Below are 22,486 nucleotides of genomic sequence, written 5' to 3'. Positions count from 1 at the left end.
GCAGGCAGCGCGGTGTCCTTATCAGTGGGCTAGGCGGCTCAGCGCGGCCACCTTGTCCGAGGAGCCGCAGTCCTAAGATCCGTCGCGGACCCGGTAGCCCAGCTATGTCTTCTCGGGGTGAGGGGTCTGCCCAAGGTCCGGAACCCTGCACGAGGTGTTGAGATCCCCAGCTGGCAGAGCTCACAGGCCCGCAGCCGTCGGGGCGCCCGCCTGCAGCTCATCAATCACCACCATGCGCCCCAGCCTGGGGTCGCCGCCGCTGCTACTGCTGGTGCTGATGCTCGCCGGCGTCGTGCACACGGTGAGTACAGTGCTGCTCTCGGGCAGGGGTCGCAGGGGTCCCACCCCACCCCCTCCAGGTTGGCGGCCTCCTGCTTCTCTGGTTCAGCCTCGACCGGAGTGCAGGAAAACCCACCCTCACTCCAGCAATAATCTCTATGGGAGACCCCCTTCCCGCAAAGAGTCAAACAGCCTGTGTGATAGGAGAAGGTGGCTCTAAGGTAAATCCCCTGGCCAGACACTTCAACCCTTCCTCAAGCAGAGTCCCTCCTGGACGGAAATTCTGCGCCACCCCTGGCAATCCCTAGTGTGCTGGATACTTTGTCTCCAGTATTTCAATGAAACCTCCTAATTGCCTTTCCAGATTATTATCACCCTCGTTTTACAGATAAGAAATCTGAGGCTCAGAGAGGAAAAAAAAAATATTGCTTCATGTCAGAGAATTGGAACCCACATTCGTCTGTCCCAAAGCCTTGACATTTTCACACAGGCCCAACTACGATGGGACAGTCCCCAAAAAGCTGTGGGACGGTTTGCAGCTCCCCATCCCCCGCTCCTCTGGGATTTGGCTTCCTAATGTCTGTCTCCTGGCTCCTGGGAGCAGCTAGTTGGTCCCCACAAACCGGGTTCAGAGAGGAGGCTGGAACAAAAAGAGAAGGCGCCACGGTGTGTGGTTTGTTTTCCTTTTCCCATAGAAACTCATGGGAATGTTGGTCTTCTCCTACTGGGATTTGTGAATGAGATGCTGCATCCAGATTTCTCAGGATGGAAGGAATTGGGAAGGGGCCCCGGGTGGCAGATTCCACAACCCTCCCTTCCTACTAACATTCTAAATTGGCTCACAAGACCTGTGTTCCAAGAAATGTGCCTAGGAAAAGCAATTAGGGACCAAATTCTGAGTCTCAGTGTCTGTCCTGGGCAAGTCCTTCCTAGCTTTGGACAACTTTGCCTTCCTATAGTATGCTCCTTTTTGATTATAAGGAACCCCTCTACTCCAGGCATTATGAGCATGCTGACACTCAGGAGATGCCCATCTTTCTGACATCTGTGTAGCATTCCAGCAGCTGCAATTTGAAAGTGCAATTTGGGGCTCACTCTCAACTCCCAGGTAACCTTGGAGCCTCTTGTATTCAGTGGCAGTATGGCATTGGAAGGCGCTAGAGCAACAGCACCCACTCTTTTAATATGGACTCCCAATTTGGGGAAATGCTATCTGGGACAATGGGAACAATTCAAAGCCAAATACGGTTTGGAGGTGTGTTATTTAGGAATGGGAGAGGCAGTAGCTTCTTTCTTGGGAATCTAGGTTGTCCCAACTGGTACCTGGGCTGCAAAACTGAGGTTCAGCTTAAATTTTAACCCCAAGGGGACCTCCCAGGTTATCTCAGCATCAAACAGAGGGGAAAAATGAACATCTTTGCTTGGTTCAAACCTTCAGTGTACTTTGGAAACATGGGTCCTTATACTGTGGTTCAATTCCCTCATTTTAGAGATGAGAAAACTGAGACTGACAGAAAGAAGGGAACTGCCCAAGGTAGCAAGTTAGTAACAGAGCCGGGACTAGAACCCAGATCTTTTGATTCCCAACCTGCTGGGACTTTGTCCATGACACCCCTTGTATTTGGATGTCATTTTCATAGACCCACATACTGTGTCTTATTATTCGTAAGAGAGAGTTTCCTGTATATAAATTGCGGTCCTCCAGTTCTTCTCTAGGTTTATCCAGACCTGACGTTGTATTTCATACTTATTGGCACAACACTTTAATAAATTAGAGTGGGATCGACCTACTTTGACTGGAGTATTTCCCAGCTGTTGAAATCTTGTTTTCCTTCTATTTGACTCTGGGTGGTCAGACATTTGGTTTTGAAGTTCAAGGATATTAAAAACAACTTTTTATTCATTTGGGACTCCCCCTTGAGGAAGATCAGACGCATCTTCCTAAAGGGTAGGCGCTGAGACCAAATTGCTTAATCCTACCCCTTCCCCCAACACACACACATATCCCGCCTCTCCATTCAGGGAGATGTGGAGGGGTCCCCTGCAAGTGAAAACCAAAAAATGTTAATGGCCAAAGGGGGAAGTTTTCTGAGGCAGTTTTAAGAAGCAGTGAGAATCTCTCTCTCTCTCTCTCTCTCTCTCTCTCTCTCTCTCTCTGCTGTACCCACTATGGTAAACCTTGTGAGAACTTTCACCTAGAACATTACCGTAATTATTTACTAAAACATCTGGCCCTCTCTCATCTCCTCGTGCACACAGCTGGAGCTTGAGCACTGAGACTTCCTCCTGTTAATCTTTTAACCCAGCAGCCTGTCCCACTGTAAGAAGGAGCTCAACGTGTATGTATTGAATGAATGAATGAATGTTGATGGTGCCCACAGGAGAATGTCTTAAACTGTGGCCACTTCATAGAGCGACAAGGAGTGAAACAATCTTGAAAGTGATCATGGCTTGCCAAATTGTACATAAATGTGTCAAGCCATGGAAAGAGTCACTTAGGGTAAGACTTTCTGATCCATGGCACCAAGCAGACTGCCAACTTGATAACCTTAATGAGTTCAGTGGAGTGGGTGGGGCTGCTTTTGCCTTGAAGCAGGTTTCTTAACTTGGACTGTGTTACTCAGCTTTCCATCACTGGGACAAAACAGCTCACAGGAGGGAAGGTTTATTTTGGCTCATGGTTTCGGAGGTTTCAATCCATGGTTGCTTGGCTCTGTTGCTTTGTGCCTGTGTGGGCACAGTACACACTTGGCAAGAGCACATGGCACAGGATCCCATTCATCTCATGGTGGACAAGAAGCAAAGGGAGAGGCAGGAAGGGGCCATGGTCCCAGTAGCCCCTTGAAGGACATGTCCCCAGTAGCCTAACTTCTTCCAACTAAGGCCCCACCATCTCCCAGTAGTGCCACAGGCTGGAGACCAAGCCATCAACAGATAGGCCTTTGTGGGACATTTAAGATCTACACCATAACACATTCTATGGATATTTGGGGCCAGATAATTCTGTATTGTGGGGCTGTCCTGTGCATTGTACCACGTCTAGTAGCATCCTTGGCATCTAGCCACTAGAAACCAGGAATATCTCTCCAAAGTTGTGACAACAGAAAATGTCTGCGGACATTGGTAACTATTCTCTGGGGGTAGGGAAGACAAAAGTGCCCCTGTATGAGGTCCATTTCCTTAAAGGCTGTCACATTCCAGGGGAAATAACATTATTCAGGCTCACAATAGAAGCTCATTGCATATTGCATTCAGGGAAATGGGATTGGTGACAGGGATGTGAGTCAAAGGACAGAAACAGGTGTATGTGACAAAAATCTATTTCTAAGACAGACAAAAAGATTTCTGCAAGCAATGGGCTCCTTGATCTTTTCTGACCTCCCTTCCCATCATTCCCTCTCCTATCCTCATTCCTCCCTAGTCGATGGCTCAGAAAACATAAAAACTCCAAGTAGTGGTCTGATACATAGAAGCCTCTGGCACATGGTGGCCCCTGCCCCAGTCTGTGGTACATCTGGGTCTAATGGCTGACCAGACCTGTGGCAGGCTCACAAGAGTTACCTGGGGAGCATATTATTGATGACTCTTCAGAGGAAGGTTGCTGGAGAATTTTTGTGTGTGTGTACATGAAAATCACTTCCTAATTTTCTCAAGAAGTGCTTGTGAATTTCAAAATAAAAATGTAATACCACTAACATAAATGAATAGTGGTGATGATGAGGATGGTGGTGGTGATGGTGATGAAGTCTTCCTTATTGAGCTGCAGTTTCACACCAGACTCTGCAAAGTCCCTCAGAGACTATCTGATTTAATTCTCACATCAGCAGTCCTTATCCCTACTGTGACACTGAGACTTGGAGATAGGTGAAAGTACTTGCTCAAGGTTACCTGGCTGGACAGGGTGGCATGAGATCTCCACTACACATCTGATGACCTCAACCAGCTGCTCCGGTAGAGTCTCACTCTGGGTTTCTGGTGCCCAAGGGGCCATCCTAAAATCTTCTCCCAAGTATCTGAGTGATGTGAATTTTCATTTCATCTCAACTCCTTATGAAACCCAAAACAATCACCAGATTATATACTTATTAAGGGGGACCAGAGATTCGCTTAGGGGTTCACAAAATCAAATGACTAGGAAGAGGCACCAATTCCTCAAATATCCAGAGGAGTCCTCTCTCAGCTGTGGCGTCACCTTTTGGGGTTCCCACAGAGCTCTCCTCCCTCCACCCTGCTCCATTGACCTTACCCATCCTTACCCCCAATTTCTTGCCATGCCCAGGGAAGGCTCAGCCGCTGTCCTGGCACCTTCCTTGAAAGCCCAGATTTACTCTCTAGGATTACAGCTCTGCCACCATTAGACTCCTCCAGTGGCCCCTGCTTCCCTGTCCACTAAAGGCCAAGACTCTCACTGCTGACCCCACTCAGGCCCTGGGACAAACCTCAGCCCCAGGTAAAACCCACAACACTCAGATCCTATGTACCTCTTACATTCCGTAGAAGGCTGCTGTGCGTGGTGCAGACTTGAGAAAATCAGACCACCCTGGGCCCACCCAGCCTCCACAGTCCATGTCTGATGGATTCTAAGGGGTGTTTGGGGAAGGGCATTCCTGCTTAATCCTGTCCTGCAGCCCAGCCCATTGTGCTGCCAGGATTCAAAAGGTCTCCTGATTCTAGAGTCCTCCATGTCCTGCCTCACTTTCCTCACCCCTGACTCTCAGAGGTGCTCCCTGATAGCCACCTGTCTTTTCAAATTCCGGACCTCCCTACCTGCCCTTTCATTCCTGCAGAAACATTTGTCTCCCGTTTCCTGAGAGGTGAGGCTCCCTGGACAAACTTCCTCTTTTGTCTAAACTACACTCTCGGTTCCCTTCCTTCCCATTCATCTTAGTTTTGGAGTCTGGAGTCTGAGAATGGGGTCCTAGAGGGTTTGGTTTCTGGTGAGGGGCCTCCTCCTGGCTTGCAGGCTGCCCTCACTTGGCCTTTCCCAGGAGTGTTGTGGGCAGGGTGTGGAGAGCAGTTCCTGACTTCTCTTCTCCCCCCTCCCCCCCCCCCCCGTCCATTACTGGCAACCACCATTCTACTCTCTGCTTCTATGTGCCCAACTTTTTTGGATTCCTTATATAGTATTTTCCTTCCTGGGACTGGCTTGTTTTATTTAGCATAATGTCCTTTAGGTTTAGTTGTGTATCGCTAGTGGCAGGATTTCCTTTTTAAAGAACTGAATAATATTCCATGGTACTCATACCACATTTTCTTTATCTATTTCTATGCTGATGGCCACTTAGAGGTGATTCTATCTTGTCTATAGTGAATAGAGCTGCAGTGAACGTGGGGGATACAGATATTGGTATGAGGTGCTGATTTTGTTTTCTTTGAGTCTATACCCAGCAGTGGAAATACCAGGTCATATTATAATCCTATTTTTAAAAAATTTTAGGAACCTATATATCATTTTGATAATGGCTGCACCAGTTTACATTCCCACCAATGGTGTGTGAGGGTTCTCTTTTCTCCACATCCCTCCTATCACTTGTTATCTTTTGATCTTTTTGATAGTAAGTATTCTAACAGGAGTGAGGTGATATCTCATTATGGTTTTGATTTTTATTTCCCTGGTGATGAATGATGTTGAGGACTTTTTCATACATCCAAAGGCCAGTTTGAAGTCATTAGATACTTTACAGTGCTTCAAGGGCAGATACCACATCCATTTACCTTTGTGTCCCCAGTGATGGACAGACTGATGGACATGTAGTAGGTATCAAATGAATGTTTACTGACACTCTGTGTTTCAAACTGGTTATATGATACTGAGTACTCTTCTCTTATTTTTCATAGTGTAAACTATGTTATTATTTCTCCCTGTCAAATGATTTCTTTCTAGACTCAAGTTGGCAGGTAAGTAATTATATACAAAGTGTGAAAAGCAAAATGATATTGAATCCTTTCACTTTCTTCAGAATTTAATAGGTTTTTATTATGTCTCCTCCCACGTTTTATCTTTTCAGATTTAGGAGTCCAAAATTAAACTCTACAATAGCAGAACTCTCTTGACATTTTCCCTCTCACATTGAGATCTGCTTTGTTATCCCCTCTCTCTGCAGAGTGGATTATTCAACTGATTTCTAGAGGACAAAATACGGCTGTCCTATAATGTCCAAGTTTACATGCTTCAGGAATGGAAGAATTGTCCACCATCCAGGTAGCAATACTAAGTTTCCAAAGGAAGAAGGCAGATTGTTCTCTATTGCATTGTTTATTTTTTTTCTCAATTGATCCCACATAGAGATGAAGCGTTCTTCCTAGTGAGGAGCTGTTGGCTCACAGGCTGAAGGGCATCTCAAAGTATGTCTACCATCTGGAAAAATACTTAAAGAAAGTGTTGTGGTTTGAACATGAGATGTCCCCCAAAAGTTCCTGTGTTAATGCAGGAATGTTCAGAGATGAAATGATTACATTATGAGAATTATATCTAATAAGTGAATTAATCCATTTAGTGGATTAATAATTGAATGAACTAACTGGGTGGTAACTCTGGGCAGGTGGTATGGCTGAAAGAAGTAGGTTACTATGGTTGTGACCTTGGGGGTTATATCTTGTCCCCTTGGCTCCTGCGCCCGCCCCCTGCTTTCTGGTTGCCATGAGATAAACAGTTTTCCTCCACCATGCCCTTCCTCCATGATGTTCTGCTTTCCTTGGGCCCAGAGCAATGGAGTTGGATGACCATCCACTGAATCTCTGAAACCATGAGCCAAAATAAACTTTTTCCCCCTCTAAGTTGTTTTTGTCATGTATTTTGGTCGAAATCACACAAAGCTGACTAATACAAAAGGAATGGTGAAGGTTAATTACAGCATATCAAGCAGCAAATGTGAACGTGGACTCTAGAAGGCTCAACCTGGACTAGGTGTTGAGTGAGACAAAGGATGATATTATCCACAGAGTCACAACTGGCTATGGAAATACTCATAAACTTACGTACCATTTCTTTTAAAAAATTACCATAGGTTATACCCTAGAAAATTTAAAACTCAATCTAAAATATAAGATTTTTTTAAGAAGTAGAATTCACTGAGGTTGGCAATGTATGGTTATCAGTTCCACAGTTCTACAATACCCTTGGGAGGATTTTTTTCAAAAAACCAAAGTGTTCCTTGAAGAAAGTCCCAGAGAAGATAGTTGACAATATTATACAAGTTCCATTCAGAATCTAGAAGTACAACTAGGAGATATAATGATGAGGTGAAGGTCTATGAATTTTTGTGATCAAGAAAAGGAAAACTTAAGGGCTGGGGTTGTTGCTCAGTGGTAACGCACTTGCCTAGCATGCCTGGGGCAGTGGGTTTGATTCTCAGCACCACATATAAATAAGTAAAATAAAGGTCCAACAACAACTAAAAAAAAAATGTTAAAAAAAAGAAAAGGAAAACTTAAAATTCCAGGAAAGACAAAAGTAAATTCAAAAACATTGTGGTTCAAATATCTAAAAAGTCAAACTTTGACATGACTCTATCAATATAAGAATGTAAGTGTGGCTAAGACTTAAATTCTTTAAGAAAGAATACATTCTGTATGTCTTTGTTCTAATAAAATAATAAAGAAAAACATCATTTAGGGATTTTTCTTTGGCAATCTCTTATTAAATTTGTGGGGACTTTTCAAACACACACTTAGGGTATCGAGTTGACAATGTGGCAGACTGACCACATGTTGACTCTGCTTCTGAAATTCCCTTAAGATGACATGAAAAAGGCTTAAACCCACAAGTCAAAGAGAACAAAAGAAAACAGCAAAGCAGAGATCTCAAGAGATCTTTGCAAAATGGAAAGTGATTACAAAAGGAAACAGTATGGGAGAAACAGCCCCTAAGTACTGGGCGGAAGAGAAGCTGTGGAGTGGGCCTAGAGCACCCTGGAAAGACCTCAGGGAGGGAGACACCACGGATCTTGGCAGTGACCCCCGTCAGCCTGACTGAGTCACAGGGAAGGTCACCAGTCAACAACCTGTCCAAGGCCAGCAATTCCAAGAACTGTCAGTGCCTAAAACCTAAATATGACGTCAAGGAAGGGTTCCAAGGTGGACGCAAACAAATACAAGAAGGGAACACAGAGAAAACAGACCCTCCAGAGAGGAGAGATCACGGTTGCTGTGACTTGAATTGTCCCTTCAAAGCTCATGTGTTGGCAACTTACTCCCTAAATTCATATGTTGATGGTATCTGGAGAGGAGATGTTTGGGAGGCCATTACAGTTAGACGAAGTCATGAGGGTGGGGCCACCACCAGGGGATCTGTGGCTTTATAAGCCTGTAATCCCAGTGGTTGGGGAGGCTGAATCAGGAGGCTTGCCCCAGCAACAATGAGGCCCTAAGCAACTCAGTGAGACCCTGTCTCTAAATAAAATACAAAGTAGGGCTGGGGATGTGGTTCAGGGGTCAAGGGACCCTAAGTTCAATCCCCAGTCCCTCCCCACTGCCAAAAAAAGAAGAGTAAGAGAGGACCCAGGCTTGCATGCTGTCTCTCTTGCATGTGGTGCCTTGCCTTTCTGTCATGTAATGCCCTTGCCTAACCAGTGCCGTGCTGTTGGACTTCCCAGCCTCTAAAATTGTGAATCCAATAAATCTCTTTATAAACTTCCCAGTCTGTGTTACTCTGTTACAGCAACAGAAAACAGACTAAGACAGCATTTTTTTTAAGGATGCTAAAGCCATAAAACGAAGAGGATACTATGGGAAAGGAATAATGGGATGAGAGAGGTTTCTTGGAAATGAAATGCATAAAAATAAAACATTCACTTAAAAACTCCACAGATAATGTCAAGGAAATCTCCCAGAAATATTACAAAGAGGAGATTATAAAATAGAGAGATGAAAAGATTAAACGAGTGATCCAGGTAGTTCAATATTTATTTAATGAATTCTGGAGAAACAGAGAAGGTGAAGGGGTGAAATAACAAAATAAATAATGTAATTTTTTTAAATTCCAAAAAAATGAAGAATACGAGCTTTCACAGCATATCCAACCAACCAACACAAAGAAAACAATTTCTCCATTACATTTTACAACAATGAGAAACAAAGAAAAATCTTAAATAATTCTAAAGGGAAAACAAAAAAGTCATATATAAACAATTTGGAATTGCATCTGACTCTTACTCAACTGCACAGGAAGAGTTGACTACTATACCAAATACAGTATTACCTCCCTTTAAAATTAGGGAGGAGAGGTTAGGGATTTTGCTCAGTGGTATAATGCTTACCTAGCATGGGCAAGACCCCGGGTTCAGTCCTCAATCCTAAAAAAAAAAAAAAAAATATGTGGAGGAAATTATCTCAAACTAGAATTCTCTATGCAAATTATTAGTATGATAATCAATCAAGTTTTTCACTTCAGCAAAGATAATTAAAAATTTTTCTTGCAGGACTGGGACTGTAACTCAGTGGTGGAATGCTTGCCTAGCAAGCATAAGGCCTTGAGTTCCATCCCCAGCTAACTAAATAAATGAACTTTCTTAAGAAAGCTATTAGAAAATTCAGTGCTTCTGCAAAATAAGAGAGCAAATCACGGTAAATGGCATGCAATCTAAGAAAACAGGACTCCAAGCAGGAGAGGAGAGAAGAGGACACCCCAAACCACAGCCAGGTATCGGGCCACAGGTGGAGCAGGAGGGTGGAGCAGGAGGGTGGAGGACCCTGGGAGAGCAGTCTCCAGAGAAAAGATAGATAGGACTGTTGACAGAGCTGTAGGACCACTTGGGAAAGTTAGCTATAGTACATAGAAAAGTGATCGAATGAAAAACCACAGTGATTACTGACCTCAGGAAGAACAAGATGTACAGGAGACACACGATCATTTTATGTGACTTGACCCAGAAGCAAACAGTATTTCATAGTCAAAAAAAAGCCATTATAAATACAGGACATTTGTTTTGCCAAAAATTAAGTGAAGAGAATAATATGTGATCTAAGAGGAGATTAATATATGTGGAATATTTTAAAACACCTGAATCTTTATCTTCCACAATTGGAAGTTTAAGTGTCTCAGTAAACCAAGAAATAATAACATGAGAGCATAATGTTCAAATATGGAGATAAAAATGAAAAAAAATAACTAAAAGGAGCAGAAAATCATTGTCTCTGAAGAACAGGTAAAGATTAGGGTAAAGAAATGCTATTTTTTTTCATTTAAACTCTGGTACTAGTACAATTAAAAGAAAAACAAAACACATATACTTACCCAAATGCAATATTTGTGGGTTGTTTTTATTCCCTTAACTGTTAAATTTTAAAGGGATCTTTTAAAAATTAATAGCTGTTGTTTGGAGGAAAATTTTTATTATATAAAGTTCAGAAATTCTTTCATTTCATTTATCTTTTTGTGCAGTTCAAGTACAATGATACTTAACACTTTTAATAAGTATATTAAAATGCATGTATAAATATGCATGGATCTACTAAATGCCAGTCTCTTCTCCCCTATCTCAAGGTTAATTTATGATAAGAGAGCTCATTTCACTTTCTGTCACCAAGACATTGTCCAGGTAGCTGTTCCACTGAGCATCCTCTTTTCCCAGCCACTCCCAACAACCCTGAGGGCCATCTTCCTTCTCTCTTGTCAACACTTGGAAACAGAATGCTGTTCATATCACGTAGACACTGGGGGGCACCAAACCTTTCTTTAGTTTGCATACCACCACACAAAATAATTTTGGTTTATTGGATTTGAGTTGAAGGGTCATGGGTAAAAGAAAAGAACTGTGGGACCATCCACTTCACTGGCACTCAAATGGCCTTTATAAAACCACAACAGCAGCTGAAAAGTCACGAGTGTCTGTAAGTGTGTAGGACATTGGAATCCTGGTACACAGCAGGTGGGAATATAAAACAGGGCAGCTGTTGTGGAAGAGAGTTCAGTGGTTTCTAAGAAAAATTAAAATAGTCTTACCATATGATCCAGCTATTCCATTTCTGGGATTATGGATGGTCCTCAATTTAGGATGGTTGGGCGCCCTTTACATGGGTGTGAAAGTGATAAAGGGGTTTCACACCCTTGAAGGGATAAGCATGCATCAGAAGCTGTACTTACTTTGACTTACAATACTGTCAATTTATTGGGACTGTAAACCCCTCGTAAGTGGAGGAGCATATGTATGCCTCCACTCTTCTTTTAAATCTTTGAGTTCTTTCATCATCATCATGTAGTTTTCAGGATACAAGCTCTATGTTTGTTAGATCCACATCTAAGCAGTTATTTTATTTTTAAACTAATTCTAAGTGTGCTCTCATTTAGATCTGGAATGTTTCCCCAAAGCCCATGTGTTAAAGCTTTAGTCCTCAGCAACAAGGCCAACTGCTTAGGGACTGAAACCTCCAAAACTGAGTCAACAAACCTTCTCTCTTTAGAAGTTGATTTCTACCATCTTTTTGTTGCAGTGATGGCAAGCGGACGAACACAATGTGGATCCAAGTTATCCCGTAAATGTTGATTAGGTTGTGTTGATGGACAGTATTTTCTATATCCTTGTTGATTTCCTAGTCATCCTATCAATTATTGAGAGAAGGGTATGTAGTTTCCAACGTAAAACTGCATATTTGTCTATTTCTTCTTCTGATTCTATGAGCTTTTGCTTTGCATATTTCACAGTTTGGGTGTTTGGTGCATACACACTTAGGATTGCCATGTGTTTTGGATAGATTGTCTTTTTTTTTATCATTATTCAGAATCCCTCTCCATCTCTGGTCCTTGTATTTTCTCTTCACTCCACTTTATCTAATATTAATGTATTCACTCTTACTTTCTTTGATCAATGTTTGCATCATTTATCTTATTATTTCCTTTTAATCTGCCTATATATCATTTTATTTAAAGTGATTTTCTTATAGCCAATATATAGCTTAATTATATTTTTAAAACCCAATATACCAATATCTCTCTTAATTGTTATATTTAGGCCACTTACATTTGATGTTATTATTGATGAGTGAAGCCTTAAGTATGCCATTTTATTTTTTATTTAAACTTTTCATTTCTTTGTTTATTTTTTTTGTCTTCCTGTGGGCTGCTGGAACAATTTTTAAAATTCTATTTTGATTCATCTATTGTGTGTTTGTATGTAGCTCTTCATATAGTTGTTTTATTGATTGCTCTAAGTATTACTTTGTATACACATGCGTTCTCACAGTCTACTGGCATTACCCTTTTACTGGTTCAAGTGAAGTATAGACCATTTCCTCTATTTACGTCCCTTCACCATCTCCTGTTTATAGCATACTAGTCTTAAATTTATTTTCTCTACCTGCATTTGGAACAATAACAATAGTGTTTTAATCTTTGCTTGGACCATTTCCTATTTATAAAACTGAAGAGAAGGAAAGCACTTGCCCACATTTTTGCTTACTGGTCTCTTTCTTCCTCGCTGATGAACCAAGTTTCTTTCTCTTAGCTTTTCCCTTCTGTGTAGAGAATTTCCTTCTGCCATTCTTTCAAAGTAGATCTGCTGGCAACAAATTCTTTCAGCTTTTCTTATCTAAGCGTGTCTTAATCTTCTCTCCATTACTGGGGTATTTTTTTTTTTTTTTTTTTTTTACTGAATATAGATGCAGGCTTAACAGTTCTTTTCTTCTAAAAGTTCCTGAAAAATATTGAGTCACTGTTTTCCGACTCTATGGTTCCCCATGGAAAATCAGTGTTCATTCTAATTGCTTTTCCCCTGCGGATGGTGTAGTTTTTCTTTAGCTGTTTTCCATATTTGTTGGTTTTTGTTTGTTTGTTTGGGGCTATTATTATTATTATTATTATTATTATTATTATTATTATTTTAGTCTTTACTTTTCAAAAATCACAACATGCCTTAGTTTGAATTTCTTTAGATTTAATCTCTTTGGGGTTTACTCAGCTTGTTGAACATGTAAGTGTATGTGTTTTGCCTTTCTTAAATTCCTTAAAAAAAACAACGAACATTACATATTCTTCATAGTCCCCTGTCCCAGGTTCCTAGGGATTTGATTATTTTCATAGTCAGTTTATTTTCCTCTGTTGTTTAGCGGGGTGATGTTTATTGTTTTATCTTCTAGTCACTGATTCTCTCCTCTTTCCTCTCCGTCACCGCCATGACCACTGTTCTGCTCCTTCTACTGAATTTTAAAATTTGATTTTTTTTTTAATTCTAAAATTCCTACTTGATTCTTCTCTAATTTTCCTATTTTCTGTTTTTATTTTGCTGTTACTTTTTTCCTTCTTCAGTCTTCCTTCCTTCTTTCCTGCTTGGTTTGTATTCTTACATTCCTTTCAAATGTGCTCCTAATAGCTCATTGAAGCATTTTTGTGATGACTACTTTAAAAATCTTCATCAGGTCATTCTCAGAGCTCTGTCCTCTCACAGTTGGTGTTTGTAATCGTTTTCCATTTATTTGGAGATCTTCTTGGTTCTCAATATGACAAATAATCTTTGGTTGGGAGTTGGACATTTTCGTATTATGAGACTGTAGTTCTTACTTCAAGTTTCTCTCTTATTTGCCTCTTTCTGTCCAGGTGAAGGTGGGCGAGCACTGCCTTCTTGCTGCCAGGTAGAAATTAGAAGTTCGGCTCCCTCACCTGCCTCATCTGACACCTGGGGGCTGCTGTTGGTTATGGGATGGGGTGGGTATATCTGTTTTCCACATGGTCTTCGGGAGCACCGCACTAGAGGGGCCTAATCAACCCTGGGTGCTGGTGAAAACCCTGACTCTCCACTGGGCCTTCTCTGACACTATTGGGTGCTAGGAGCCACAAGCAAATAATATGATGCATGGCACTTTCGGTTGTAAGGTGACGCCAGCTAGCCATTGAGATGATATGATTATGTTAAGATTTACATTCATATGGAAATTGGACTCCTGCTGTTCACCTTGGCCTGCTAAGGGACTCATGTTATGGGACTCCTGGAGAGTTCCCATTGGTTGGGGAAGGATAGTAGGAGGGAATTCCGGGGGAGGTCCGGCCCCCCCTTCCGGTAGATGCGCGTGGGTGGACCTTTTTTTGGCTTGCTGGCGCATATGGAGTATTGGCGGCTTTTTCAAAAATAAAGTTTTGTTCCTGCTTGAGTGGCTCATGATTCTGTGCCCAGCCAGACTGAGGCAATTGGGGAGGGATTGGGGGGAACCTCACTGCTTCTGGGTTGGGTGCCATCTATCCACTGATGTCATGGACTGGGGGCAACTTTGTTACCACATAGCAGGATGGGAGTTCCATCTCTCCCCTTGGCCTCTTGGACATCCCCCCACTCCCAGCCAGGGTTTGCTGACCCCATGATATCCACATCACCAAGGCTGGGGTGGACGTCCGGGCTCCCCTCCTGGCCTTTCCCGGGGGGTGGGGGATGGCTTCTTTGGTGTTTTGCAGGAGTGAGAAGTCACTGTTCCAGAGCCTTTTGGGCCTTGTTTGGAGCCCCTTCCTTGGTCCTTGACCACAGAGAGGAGCCTTCTGTTGGGGTTTTCGTGGGCCTCTGGTGGTGCCTCATTGCCAAACTTTTACCGCTCCAGGACTGTGACAGAGGAGGTAGAAAACAGCAGCTTGTCCTTCCTTAGGCCCTGAGTCCTCTGGCCCTCCATCTTCCTCTCTCCACCTTTCAGAGTCATCTTCTTTTAAAGATGGTGTCCAGGGTTTTATTTGTACTTACTTACTGGAAGTCATAGGGGTAGTATATCTGACCCATTTTCCTGTAAGCAGAACCTGTCTGTTTCCTATCAGATATAAAACTGCTATAATTTGTCTACAAAATGCTTTACCCATATATGGGTTGGACTCCTGGAAATAGTTAGTTGACCAAAGAATATGAGCATTTCTTGACACTTAATACATGGAATTCCTTACATTCACTAAAAGGTCGTACCTGACCTGGCCATCCAAACCCTTTCTCACCTTGAAGAATGATGTCAGTGTCAGGGTGATTCTCCACAGTCCCCATGAGCTGAAAGACGGGGCCTGCCAAACTTGTGTGGGTTTTTCTATGCAAAAACCCTACCATCACCTCCTCTGAAAAGCCAGAGAGTACTGAAGAAGACGGGCTTCAGCTAAGATTGGGCGAGACCCCAAGATGAAGAGTGCAAGGACCCAGAGTGTGGGGCTGGGTCCCACTTACTGCCACACAATTGCTATGTTCTTAGGTAAACTACAGTCAGCCCTCCACAGCTATGGGTTCCATATCCATGGATTGAAAATACATTTTTTAAAGAAGAGTCTATAGTAGACAGGTACATACTCTTTTTCTGGTCATCATTCTCTGAACTACAGCTTAAGGACTACCCACCAAGCACTTGCATTGTATGAGGTATTCTAAGTACTCCAGAGAGGATGTGTGTAGACTCTATGCAAATACCATGTCATTTTATGTAAGGGACTCGAGCCTCCGTGGGGTTTGATTTCCTGAGGGGAGTGGGGACTGATCCTAGAACCAATCTCACGTGTGGCTACCAGGTGACAGCTGGGTTTGTTTCAGGGTAAGAGTCTAAATACAGCCAGTTAAGTCACTAGGGGGTGGAGATGTGGCTCAGTGGTAGAGCACTTGCTAGCACACCTAGGGCCCTGGGTTTGACCCTTAACACTACGGAGGGAAATGTTATTTGCTGTATTGTGTCAGTCAAAATGGAAATGTAGGGCTGAAGGAGCATGATATGGTGTCAGAGCTGATGGACCCAGTGTCTCCGTGGCAACTGGCTGTGGCTGGCTCTGGGCCAGGAGAGGTGATGTGTGTGCTTCGTGGGGACCATCAACCCTGATCACTTGGTGTCAGGGAGTGGAGGAGGAGGAGTTGCTAAGAGCTTTAGGGCCTTTCTGACTGCATTAGTGAAGGGGTAAGTCGATGTTCAGGACCCCAAATAGGAGTTAACTGGAGCAGCATTTATGTTTGCCTTGGGACATAGCACTACCTTGGCTTTTCTTCTTGGCCCAGACTTTTGTTTATTTGGGCCATTTTCAAGTTTAGCTTTAACTCCAGGGACTTCTTCCCCTGCTTCTTCATGTTGAAACTTCCATCTGTGAAACGCGAGAGTAGGGATGACAAGAGAGATTAAGGTATTGTCGTTGACCACCTGGAAAGCTCTTTGCTGAAATCCAGAGCCCTGGGTGTACAACCCTGGTCAGAGCCCCTAACCACCGTGGGCTTGAGTTCTCCTTCTAGAGGCTTCTTGCTCACACTAAGTCCTTGTGTGGTGGGGTTGACTAGCAGTGATGATGAGCACCCTTGGTTTGGACTCACAGATCGGAGCCCTGCCCCCGCTGTGTGACGTGCTTCGGCTGCTGCAGGAGGAACAGGACCAGTGCCGGCAGGAGCTCTCCAAGGACAGGCAAGAAGACGTCAGCCCAGAGCTTCTAGCACCAGGTATGACATCTGCGTGCCCTGACCCACCAGGCTGGGGGGGGGTGCGTCCTCTGGGCCAGGATGGGATGGGGGGGACTGGGTTGGCTTTGTTCACTTAGTCAACTGGGGCTGGGGTCTACAGAAACCAGCATCCACCTTTCCTTTCTCAGGTATGTGGGGGCAGCAAGTGCTTTCCTAGCATCAGCCTCAAGGGAAGGGTCTGGTGGGAATCACTTTGTAAGGCTGTTTGCCTCCTGTCCACATGGTCACCTTCACTACCAGGTTGATGAGTGAGGAAAGAAGAAAGTCAGTATGGGGTCAGAAACCCTCGGGGTACCATGCTTCCAAGCATTCACTGCTGTGTGACTATGTAAAAATTATTTAACACTCTCAGCCTCAGTTTCTTGATCTATAGAATGGAGGTGATAATATCTACTTCAATGTTATAATGATAAATGAGATAAAATTTGCAAAATACAAATGTTTTGTAAATATTGGTGATTTAAATATTAATTATTATTAATCAACTCTTTAAATATGATGAGTTTTATATTTAGGTGTTAATTGTATTTCTATACCCTTCCTAAACTCTTCTTTACTCTCTATTATTGAAGGATGTAGCATTAAGAAAAGAGTCTATTGCAGGTACTTAAAAAACCATCTGTATCCAAATGTTCATAGCAGCATTATTCTTAATAGCCAAGAGATGGAAATAACCCAAATGTCCATGGGGGGGGGTGAATGGATAAACAAATATGATCCATCCATGTAATGGAATATTATTCAGCCTTTAAAAAGAATGAGAGGGGCTGGGTTGTAGCGTGGTGGTAGAGCAGTTGCTTAGCATGTGTGAAGTCCTGGGTTCCCTCCCCAGAACTAAGGGGGGAGGGGGGAAGAAATGAAGTTCTAACACATGCTAGAACACAGATGATTCAGAAAAACATGGTATTAACTGAAATAAGCCAAATACAAAAGGTCACACATCATATGATTCCATTTATTTGAAATGTCTATATTAGGTAAATCCATGGAGACAGAATTAGATTCATAGTTGATGGGCTGAGAGGAGGGGCCGTGGGGAAAAATTGCTTGATGGGTGCGGGGTTTCTTTAGGGGGTGGTGAAGATATTTTAGAACTACATAAAGGTGATGGCTGCATGTTGTATTATGAGGTTCTAAATGTCACTGGCACACTTCAAATAGTTAATAATTAAATTCATGTTATGTGATTTTACTTCAATTTAAAAAGAAAAAAAAGAAACCAACCAACCCCAGCTTTTAAATTAGACCATGGGCTCCCAAGTTGCTTAATGTCTCTGGGCCTCAATTTCCACATCTATTTTAAGAGATTGGTGTGAAATTAAGAACATTCATTTAGGCTGGGGCTGCAGCTCAGTGGTAGAGCGCTTCCCGAGCATGTGTGAGGTCCTGGGTTTGATCATTCAAAAACTATTTACTTAGCACTTAACAGTATGAGATGGGAATGGGGAGAACAAAGGATAAATGATGAGGAACTGGAACTCCCTCTCATCGCTTAGGAATGCATTTTGCAAAAGAAGTTGGATACTTCCACTTCACCAAATAGGGATTTCTTTGTTGCAAATTACAAAAACCTCAGAGGTAGTACAAAGTTCCAAGATATCATATCTTCCAGATTCCTCTGTTGTTTGGCTGAATGTGTGGCTCTTGTCCTCATGGTCATGCAAGGGCTGCTGTACCTCTGGGGAGGAAAGCAAAGTTGCTGTGTTTCTGGAAGGAAAGAGCAGCCGGGAGTTGGGGTGGGGATACACGGAGAAGCCTGGCTTTCCTGAAACTTTCGGGGGGTGGGGAGGCTCTGCTGGCACTTTGTGGCTGGCAGAACCGGACCGCACAGCCACCCCTGGCTGAAACGATGGCTGGAGACCCAGAGGTTTAGCTATGCATGTGGCCACCTTGAACAAAACCAGGTTCTGCTAGTGAGAAAGAAGAGAAGAACAGCAAAGGGCAGGCTCCACCGCAGTCATCATGACTCTGTGTGGTTGGGGGACCGTGGATCCATTAATCACAAACCCATGTAAAATGGCAATGAGGTAAGGCCTGGGTGCTACTCCACCTGCATGGAGAGCCCAGGGTCCTGACCTGGTTGGGACTCTAGGAGGGCTTTCCAGAAGGAATGATGTTTGAGCTAAGATCTGAACATGCCTAATCATTACCAGGGACAGGGATGCAGGGACCAGCAGGGTGCTGGCACCCAGGAGGATTCTCATCCTGACTGCTAGAGCCACGGAAAGCCCTGCAGAGGCAGAGGTGAGTGGTGTGACACTCAGCCTTATGAGAAGATGCCCCTTGCCGCAGCCTGGGGAAGGATGGGAGTAGGTTCAGAGAGACCCACTAGGAAGCTGTTGCTCTGGGTAAGATTTGCTGGTCACTGGACTATAATAGGGTGTCTCTGTTTGGGTTCCCAGTAGCAGGTGATCAGTAGGATGTGGGACCTGAGACCCAGTGGGGAAGGAACTGGGTGAACACTACATGGTCACTGTGGGCACCTGGAGTATAATCCCACTGGGGCACATAAGGAGCCAGATGGGACATACACTTCTGAGTGGCCAAGGTGCTGGAGTAACTAGCCACCGATTCCCCAGCACTCAGAGGCAGCGAAGCAGCATTAATTCCAGCCTCCTGTGCTTGGGGGACTAGTGGACTCCAGCCGCTGGAGAAAGCCCTCAGACCAGGGAGTGCAGGGGCCATCAGTGTGCCAGGGTTACCAGCACCCCGGTAAAGCAGATTCCTGTGTGGAGGTGTGAACCAGCTGGGAAAAAGTCTGAAAATAATCAATAAAGAACAGAGGACAATAGACAGAAAATAGTTTTCAAAAGCGGGGTGCCTGGAGGGTCTTCCAGCCCTGATAGGAACTGGAACTGAAATAGGGGAAAAGCCCGACTCCTTTATTTAGGGGGAAATACATCCAATGTTTTAGTGTGGCAGGCTTCATGGGGAATACAAGTTGTCTGGGGCTTGGCAGGTTACACCCCTCTCAGGGTGGCTGTGTGTATCCTGGGGCTGTGAGCTAGGGCAGGGCACCAGCAGGACCTGGGCTTTCTCCAATGAGGGAATTTCACCCAGGAGTTCCCAGAAAAGTAGCCTCCCTGCCCCATGATGGCTCCAACAAACCCATAATTCACACACGGCTTCTGACATCACTGGACAGTGATATCTGCAGATGCAGAGAAGATTTAGACCAAGGACGTGTGGCGGGAGAGGGTCTGCTCTGCAGGGGTGGCCTTGGTGGAGAGGAGCGGGTATGTGCCAGAGTCCTTTGGTGGGTAACATTGATGGTATGTGGCGATGAGTTGGATCAGGAGGGAGGGAGGGGAGGAAGAGTGAGTCCGGGATGTCCTCCAGGCGTTTACCTTGAGCATCTGGAGGGAGATGAAGCAAGGTCAGGTATCTGGGGGAGCAGATTCAGATTTAGAAGCTCAGTTGAGACTGAAGACAGAGATCCAGGCCAGGGTTGAACTTAGGCACCGAGGGCGAGTGCAGCTGAGGCTTCACAATGACGGATCATGGGAGGGAAGGGGAGGGGGCCCGGGGAGGAGCCTCAAGTACTCCAGCATTTAGTGCCAGGAGCAGCCAGAGGTGGGAAGAAACATGGGCGGCAGAAGCCAAGTGCTGTGGGTGTTGCAAATGTGCTTATATCAATTCACTCATCCACCATGTGAGGGACAGAGACAGAGAGGGAGACCTTCAGTTTGAGTCTTCCCTTGCCTGTCCTGGCTCCAAGCAGCCATATCCTGGTCTTGGACACTCCAGGAGATACTCTTGAGAGTGTCCTGATACCCTGGGTCCTCCTACCATCCCAGATACTGTGTCTAGTGTGACAGAAAGCAAGGCCCAACAAGGCCAGCCTGGGGTGCAGCCCTGGCCCAAGGTGGACATGTGTTGTTTTCCTCTCCTCCAGCTTGATGCAGCACCTGCACAGATCAAGTACTGTGTGTGGGTTTGTTGACTGACTTACTGAGTGCACACACTTGAGCGAGAACAGGGAGAAAGGAGAAACCAGAGAGGCAGCCCCAGGAGGAGAGTGGGAACTGAGGTAGTACCTTCAGGGTAGCCAAGGTCCCGTACAGAGGGCGTAACTGTCTCTTGTTTGCCTGGCTGTCACGAATTGGCTGAGATGAGCAGTCTAACCCTGATCACCCTTGGAGGGGTGCTCTTCAGGACCTGACGTGGGACTCCTCTATCCTTCCATGAGGAACACTGAGCCTGCTCCATCTGCCCCAGCTTCGGACGAGGTGACTCAATTAGCTGGTCTCCGGCTCACCTTCTGGGTACCCTGACATCCTGCTGGACTCCCACCATACAAGGAGCAGACTCACTCTTGTGACAGCAAGAGAAGGCTGGTCAGGCCTGGTGAGATGAGTGCGGGTGCTGAGTGCCAGCTGGGAGCAGGTGGAGAGGGCAGGAATCTCAGCCCTGCTGATTCCTAGCTGATGATCTTGGGGAAGAGGCTTTGCTCCTTCACTCCTCAACCTGCCCAGTTTTCAGTGGGGGTAATAATCTATGGCCTTTATGACACTCTTGTTGGAAATAAGTGAATTAATATACAAAAGCAGGCATCTTTTCATAGCGGGGAGTTCTTCTGATGGTGTGCGATCAGGCTGAACTAGGCTATGGTGGATTGGGGTCCACTTAGACCCTCTACCCACCTGCACACTCAGCCCTGCCTATGGATGGCATCTCCCCTGTGAACCACAATCTCCCAAGTCCAGGGTGCAGGTGCGGGAAGCTGTCAGCACACCCATGAGTAGGACTGGTCATCCTTCTGCCTCAGGCTCATCATGTGGTCCTGATTGTGCATCCAGGTTTGAGAAAGCTCTGCGGAGACTTCCTCCAGGGTTCTGCCTCGCAATTCCCTGATGAGTGAGTGGGAGGGTGGCAGGCCGGGCTTCCTCTCCACAAATAGCTCCCGTTACTGTTTTTCTTATTGTATTTCTGCCGTTGTCACAGAGGAGAAGGGGTCTGGTGCTTTGAAACATGATTTAAAACCCCCAAAAGTAGAGGCTGTCCATGGATCCTGTAGCTAGAAAGGTCTTCAGGCCTCCCCTGCCAAGGAGTTGAGAAAGCGAGGCCCAGGGATCCACCTGGAAGGGTATGATGGACAGATGTGGTGGCCAAGAGTAAAACTCCCTACAAGACTGGAAGAAGAGAGGAGAATTGACAAAACGTAGAGGTGCTGGGGGGTCCACATCAGAATCAGGCCTGTGTCCCTTGAGTCCCCTGGAAGATTCTGGAGGAGCTGAGGGACAGGTGCCCAGATGCAAATCCACCCATGCCCTCGCCCAGGCCTGTGACTGCAGCAGGTCCCCCAGGAGCTCAGTTGGAGGTCCTGTGCCCCCCATGGCTCTGGCCTGGTGTCTGGGCTGGGCGGTGGGACTCCACGATGGGGGCACAGAGTTAATGGATAAGCTGCTGGGTTCTCCCTGGGGTGGAGGTTAATGTTTGAAAGCCAGACAAGCCACAGGAAATGTCACTCAGGGAGCTGTCACTGAGCCCAGTTGCTTATCACAAATAAAAAATTAACTCTTGAGCTATTCCGGGTGGGGTGGCCAAGGCCCCCCTGGCATTCTGTGGGAGGGTTTCAGGGTCACACTAATGACTGCCCAGTTTGCCCTGCTGAGATATTTACCCCTTTGTTTGTGGAAACCAATACCCCCCTCAGATGTGGCTGGTAGAAGGGATGTGGCTCTCCCTAGGGGAAGAATGTTCCAGAAGGAAGGTGAGGTGGCAAAAAATATATAGGTCCTAAATTTAGACACACTTGGGCATGTGTCCTGCTCTGTCACTTAAGCTCCATGTGACCCCCAGCAGTGCACTCGCGCCCTCTGGGCCTTGGT

The 22,486-nt window shown here is 44.9% G+C and overlaps 1 protein-coding gene across 1 annotated transcript in view; it reads left to right on the top strand.

The window, feature by feature from the left end:
• Positions 1-232: 232 nt before the first annotated feature.
• Positions 233-22,486, top strand: part of SCTR (secretin receptor) — a gene marked incomplete at its 5' end in the record, with an annotated part of 64,682 nt that continues 42,428 nt past the window's right edge. The window contains 2 exons of the mRNA XM_081260861.1: positions 233-301; positions 16,514-16,634. Coding sequence (XP_081116987.1) covers positions 233-301; positions 16,514-16,634 — 190 coding nt within the window. The remainder of the gene's footprint in view (positions 302-16,513; positions 16,635-22,486) is intronic.

Source organism: Spermophilus citellus (genome assembly GCF_964194105.1).
Source record: "Spermophilus citellus genome assembly, chromosome: 11".
NCBI lineage: Eukaryota > Metazoa > Chordata > Mammalia > Rodentia > Sciuridae > Spermophilus > Spermophilus citellus.
The sequence above is the reverse complement of the archived record's forward strand: the minus strand, read 5'-3'. Positions and strand labels throughout refer to the sequence as shown.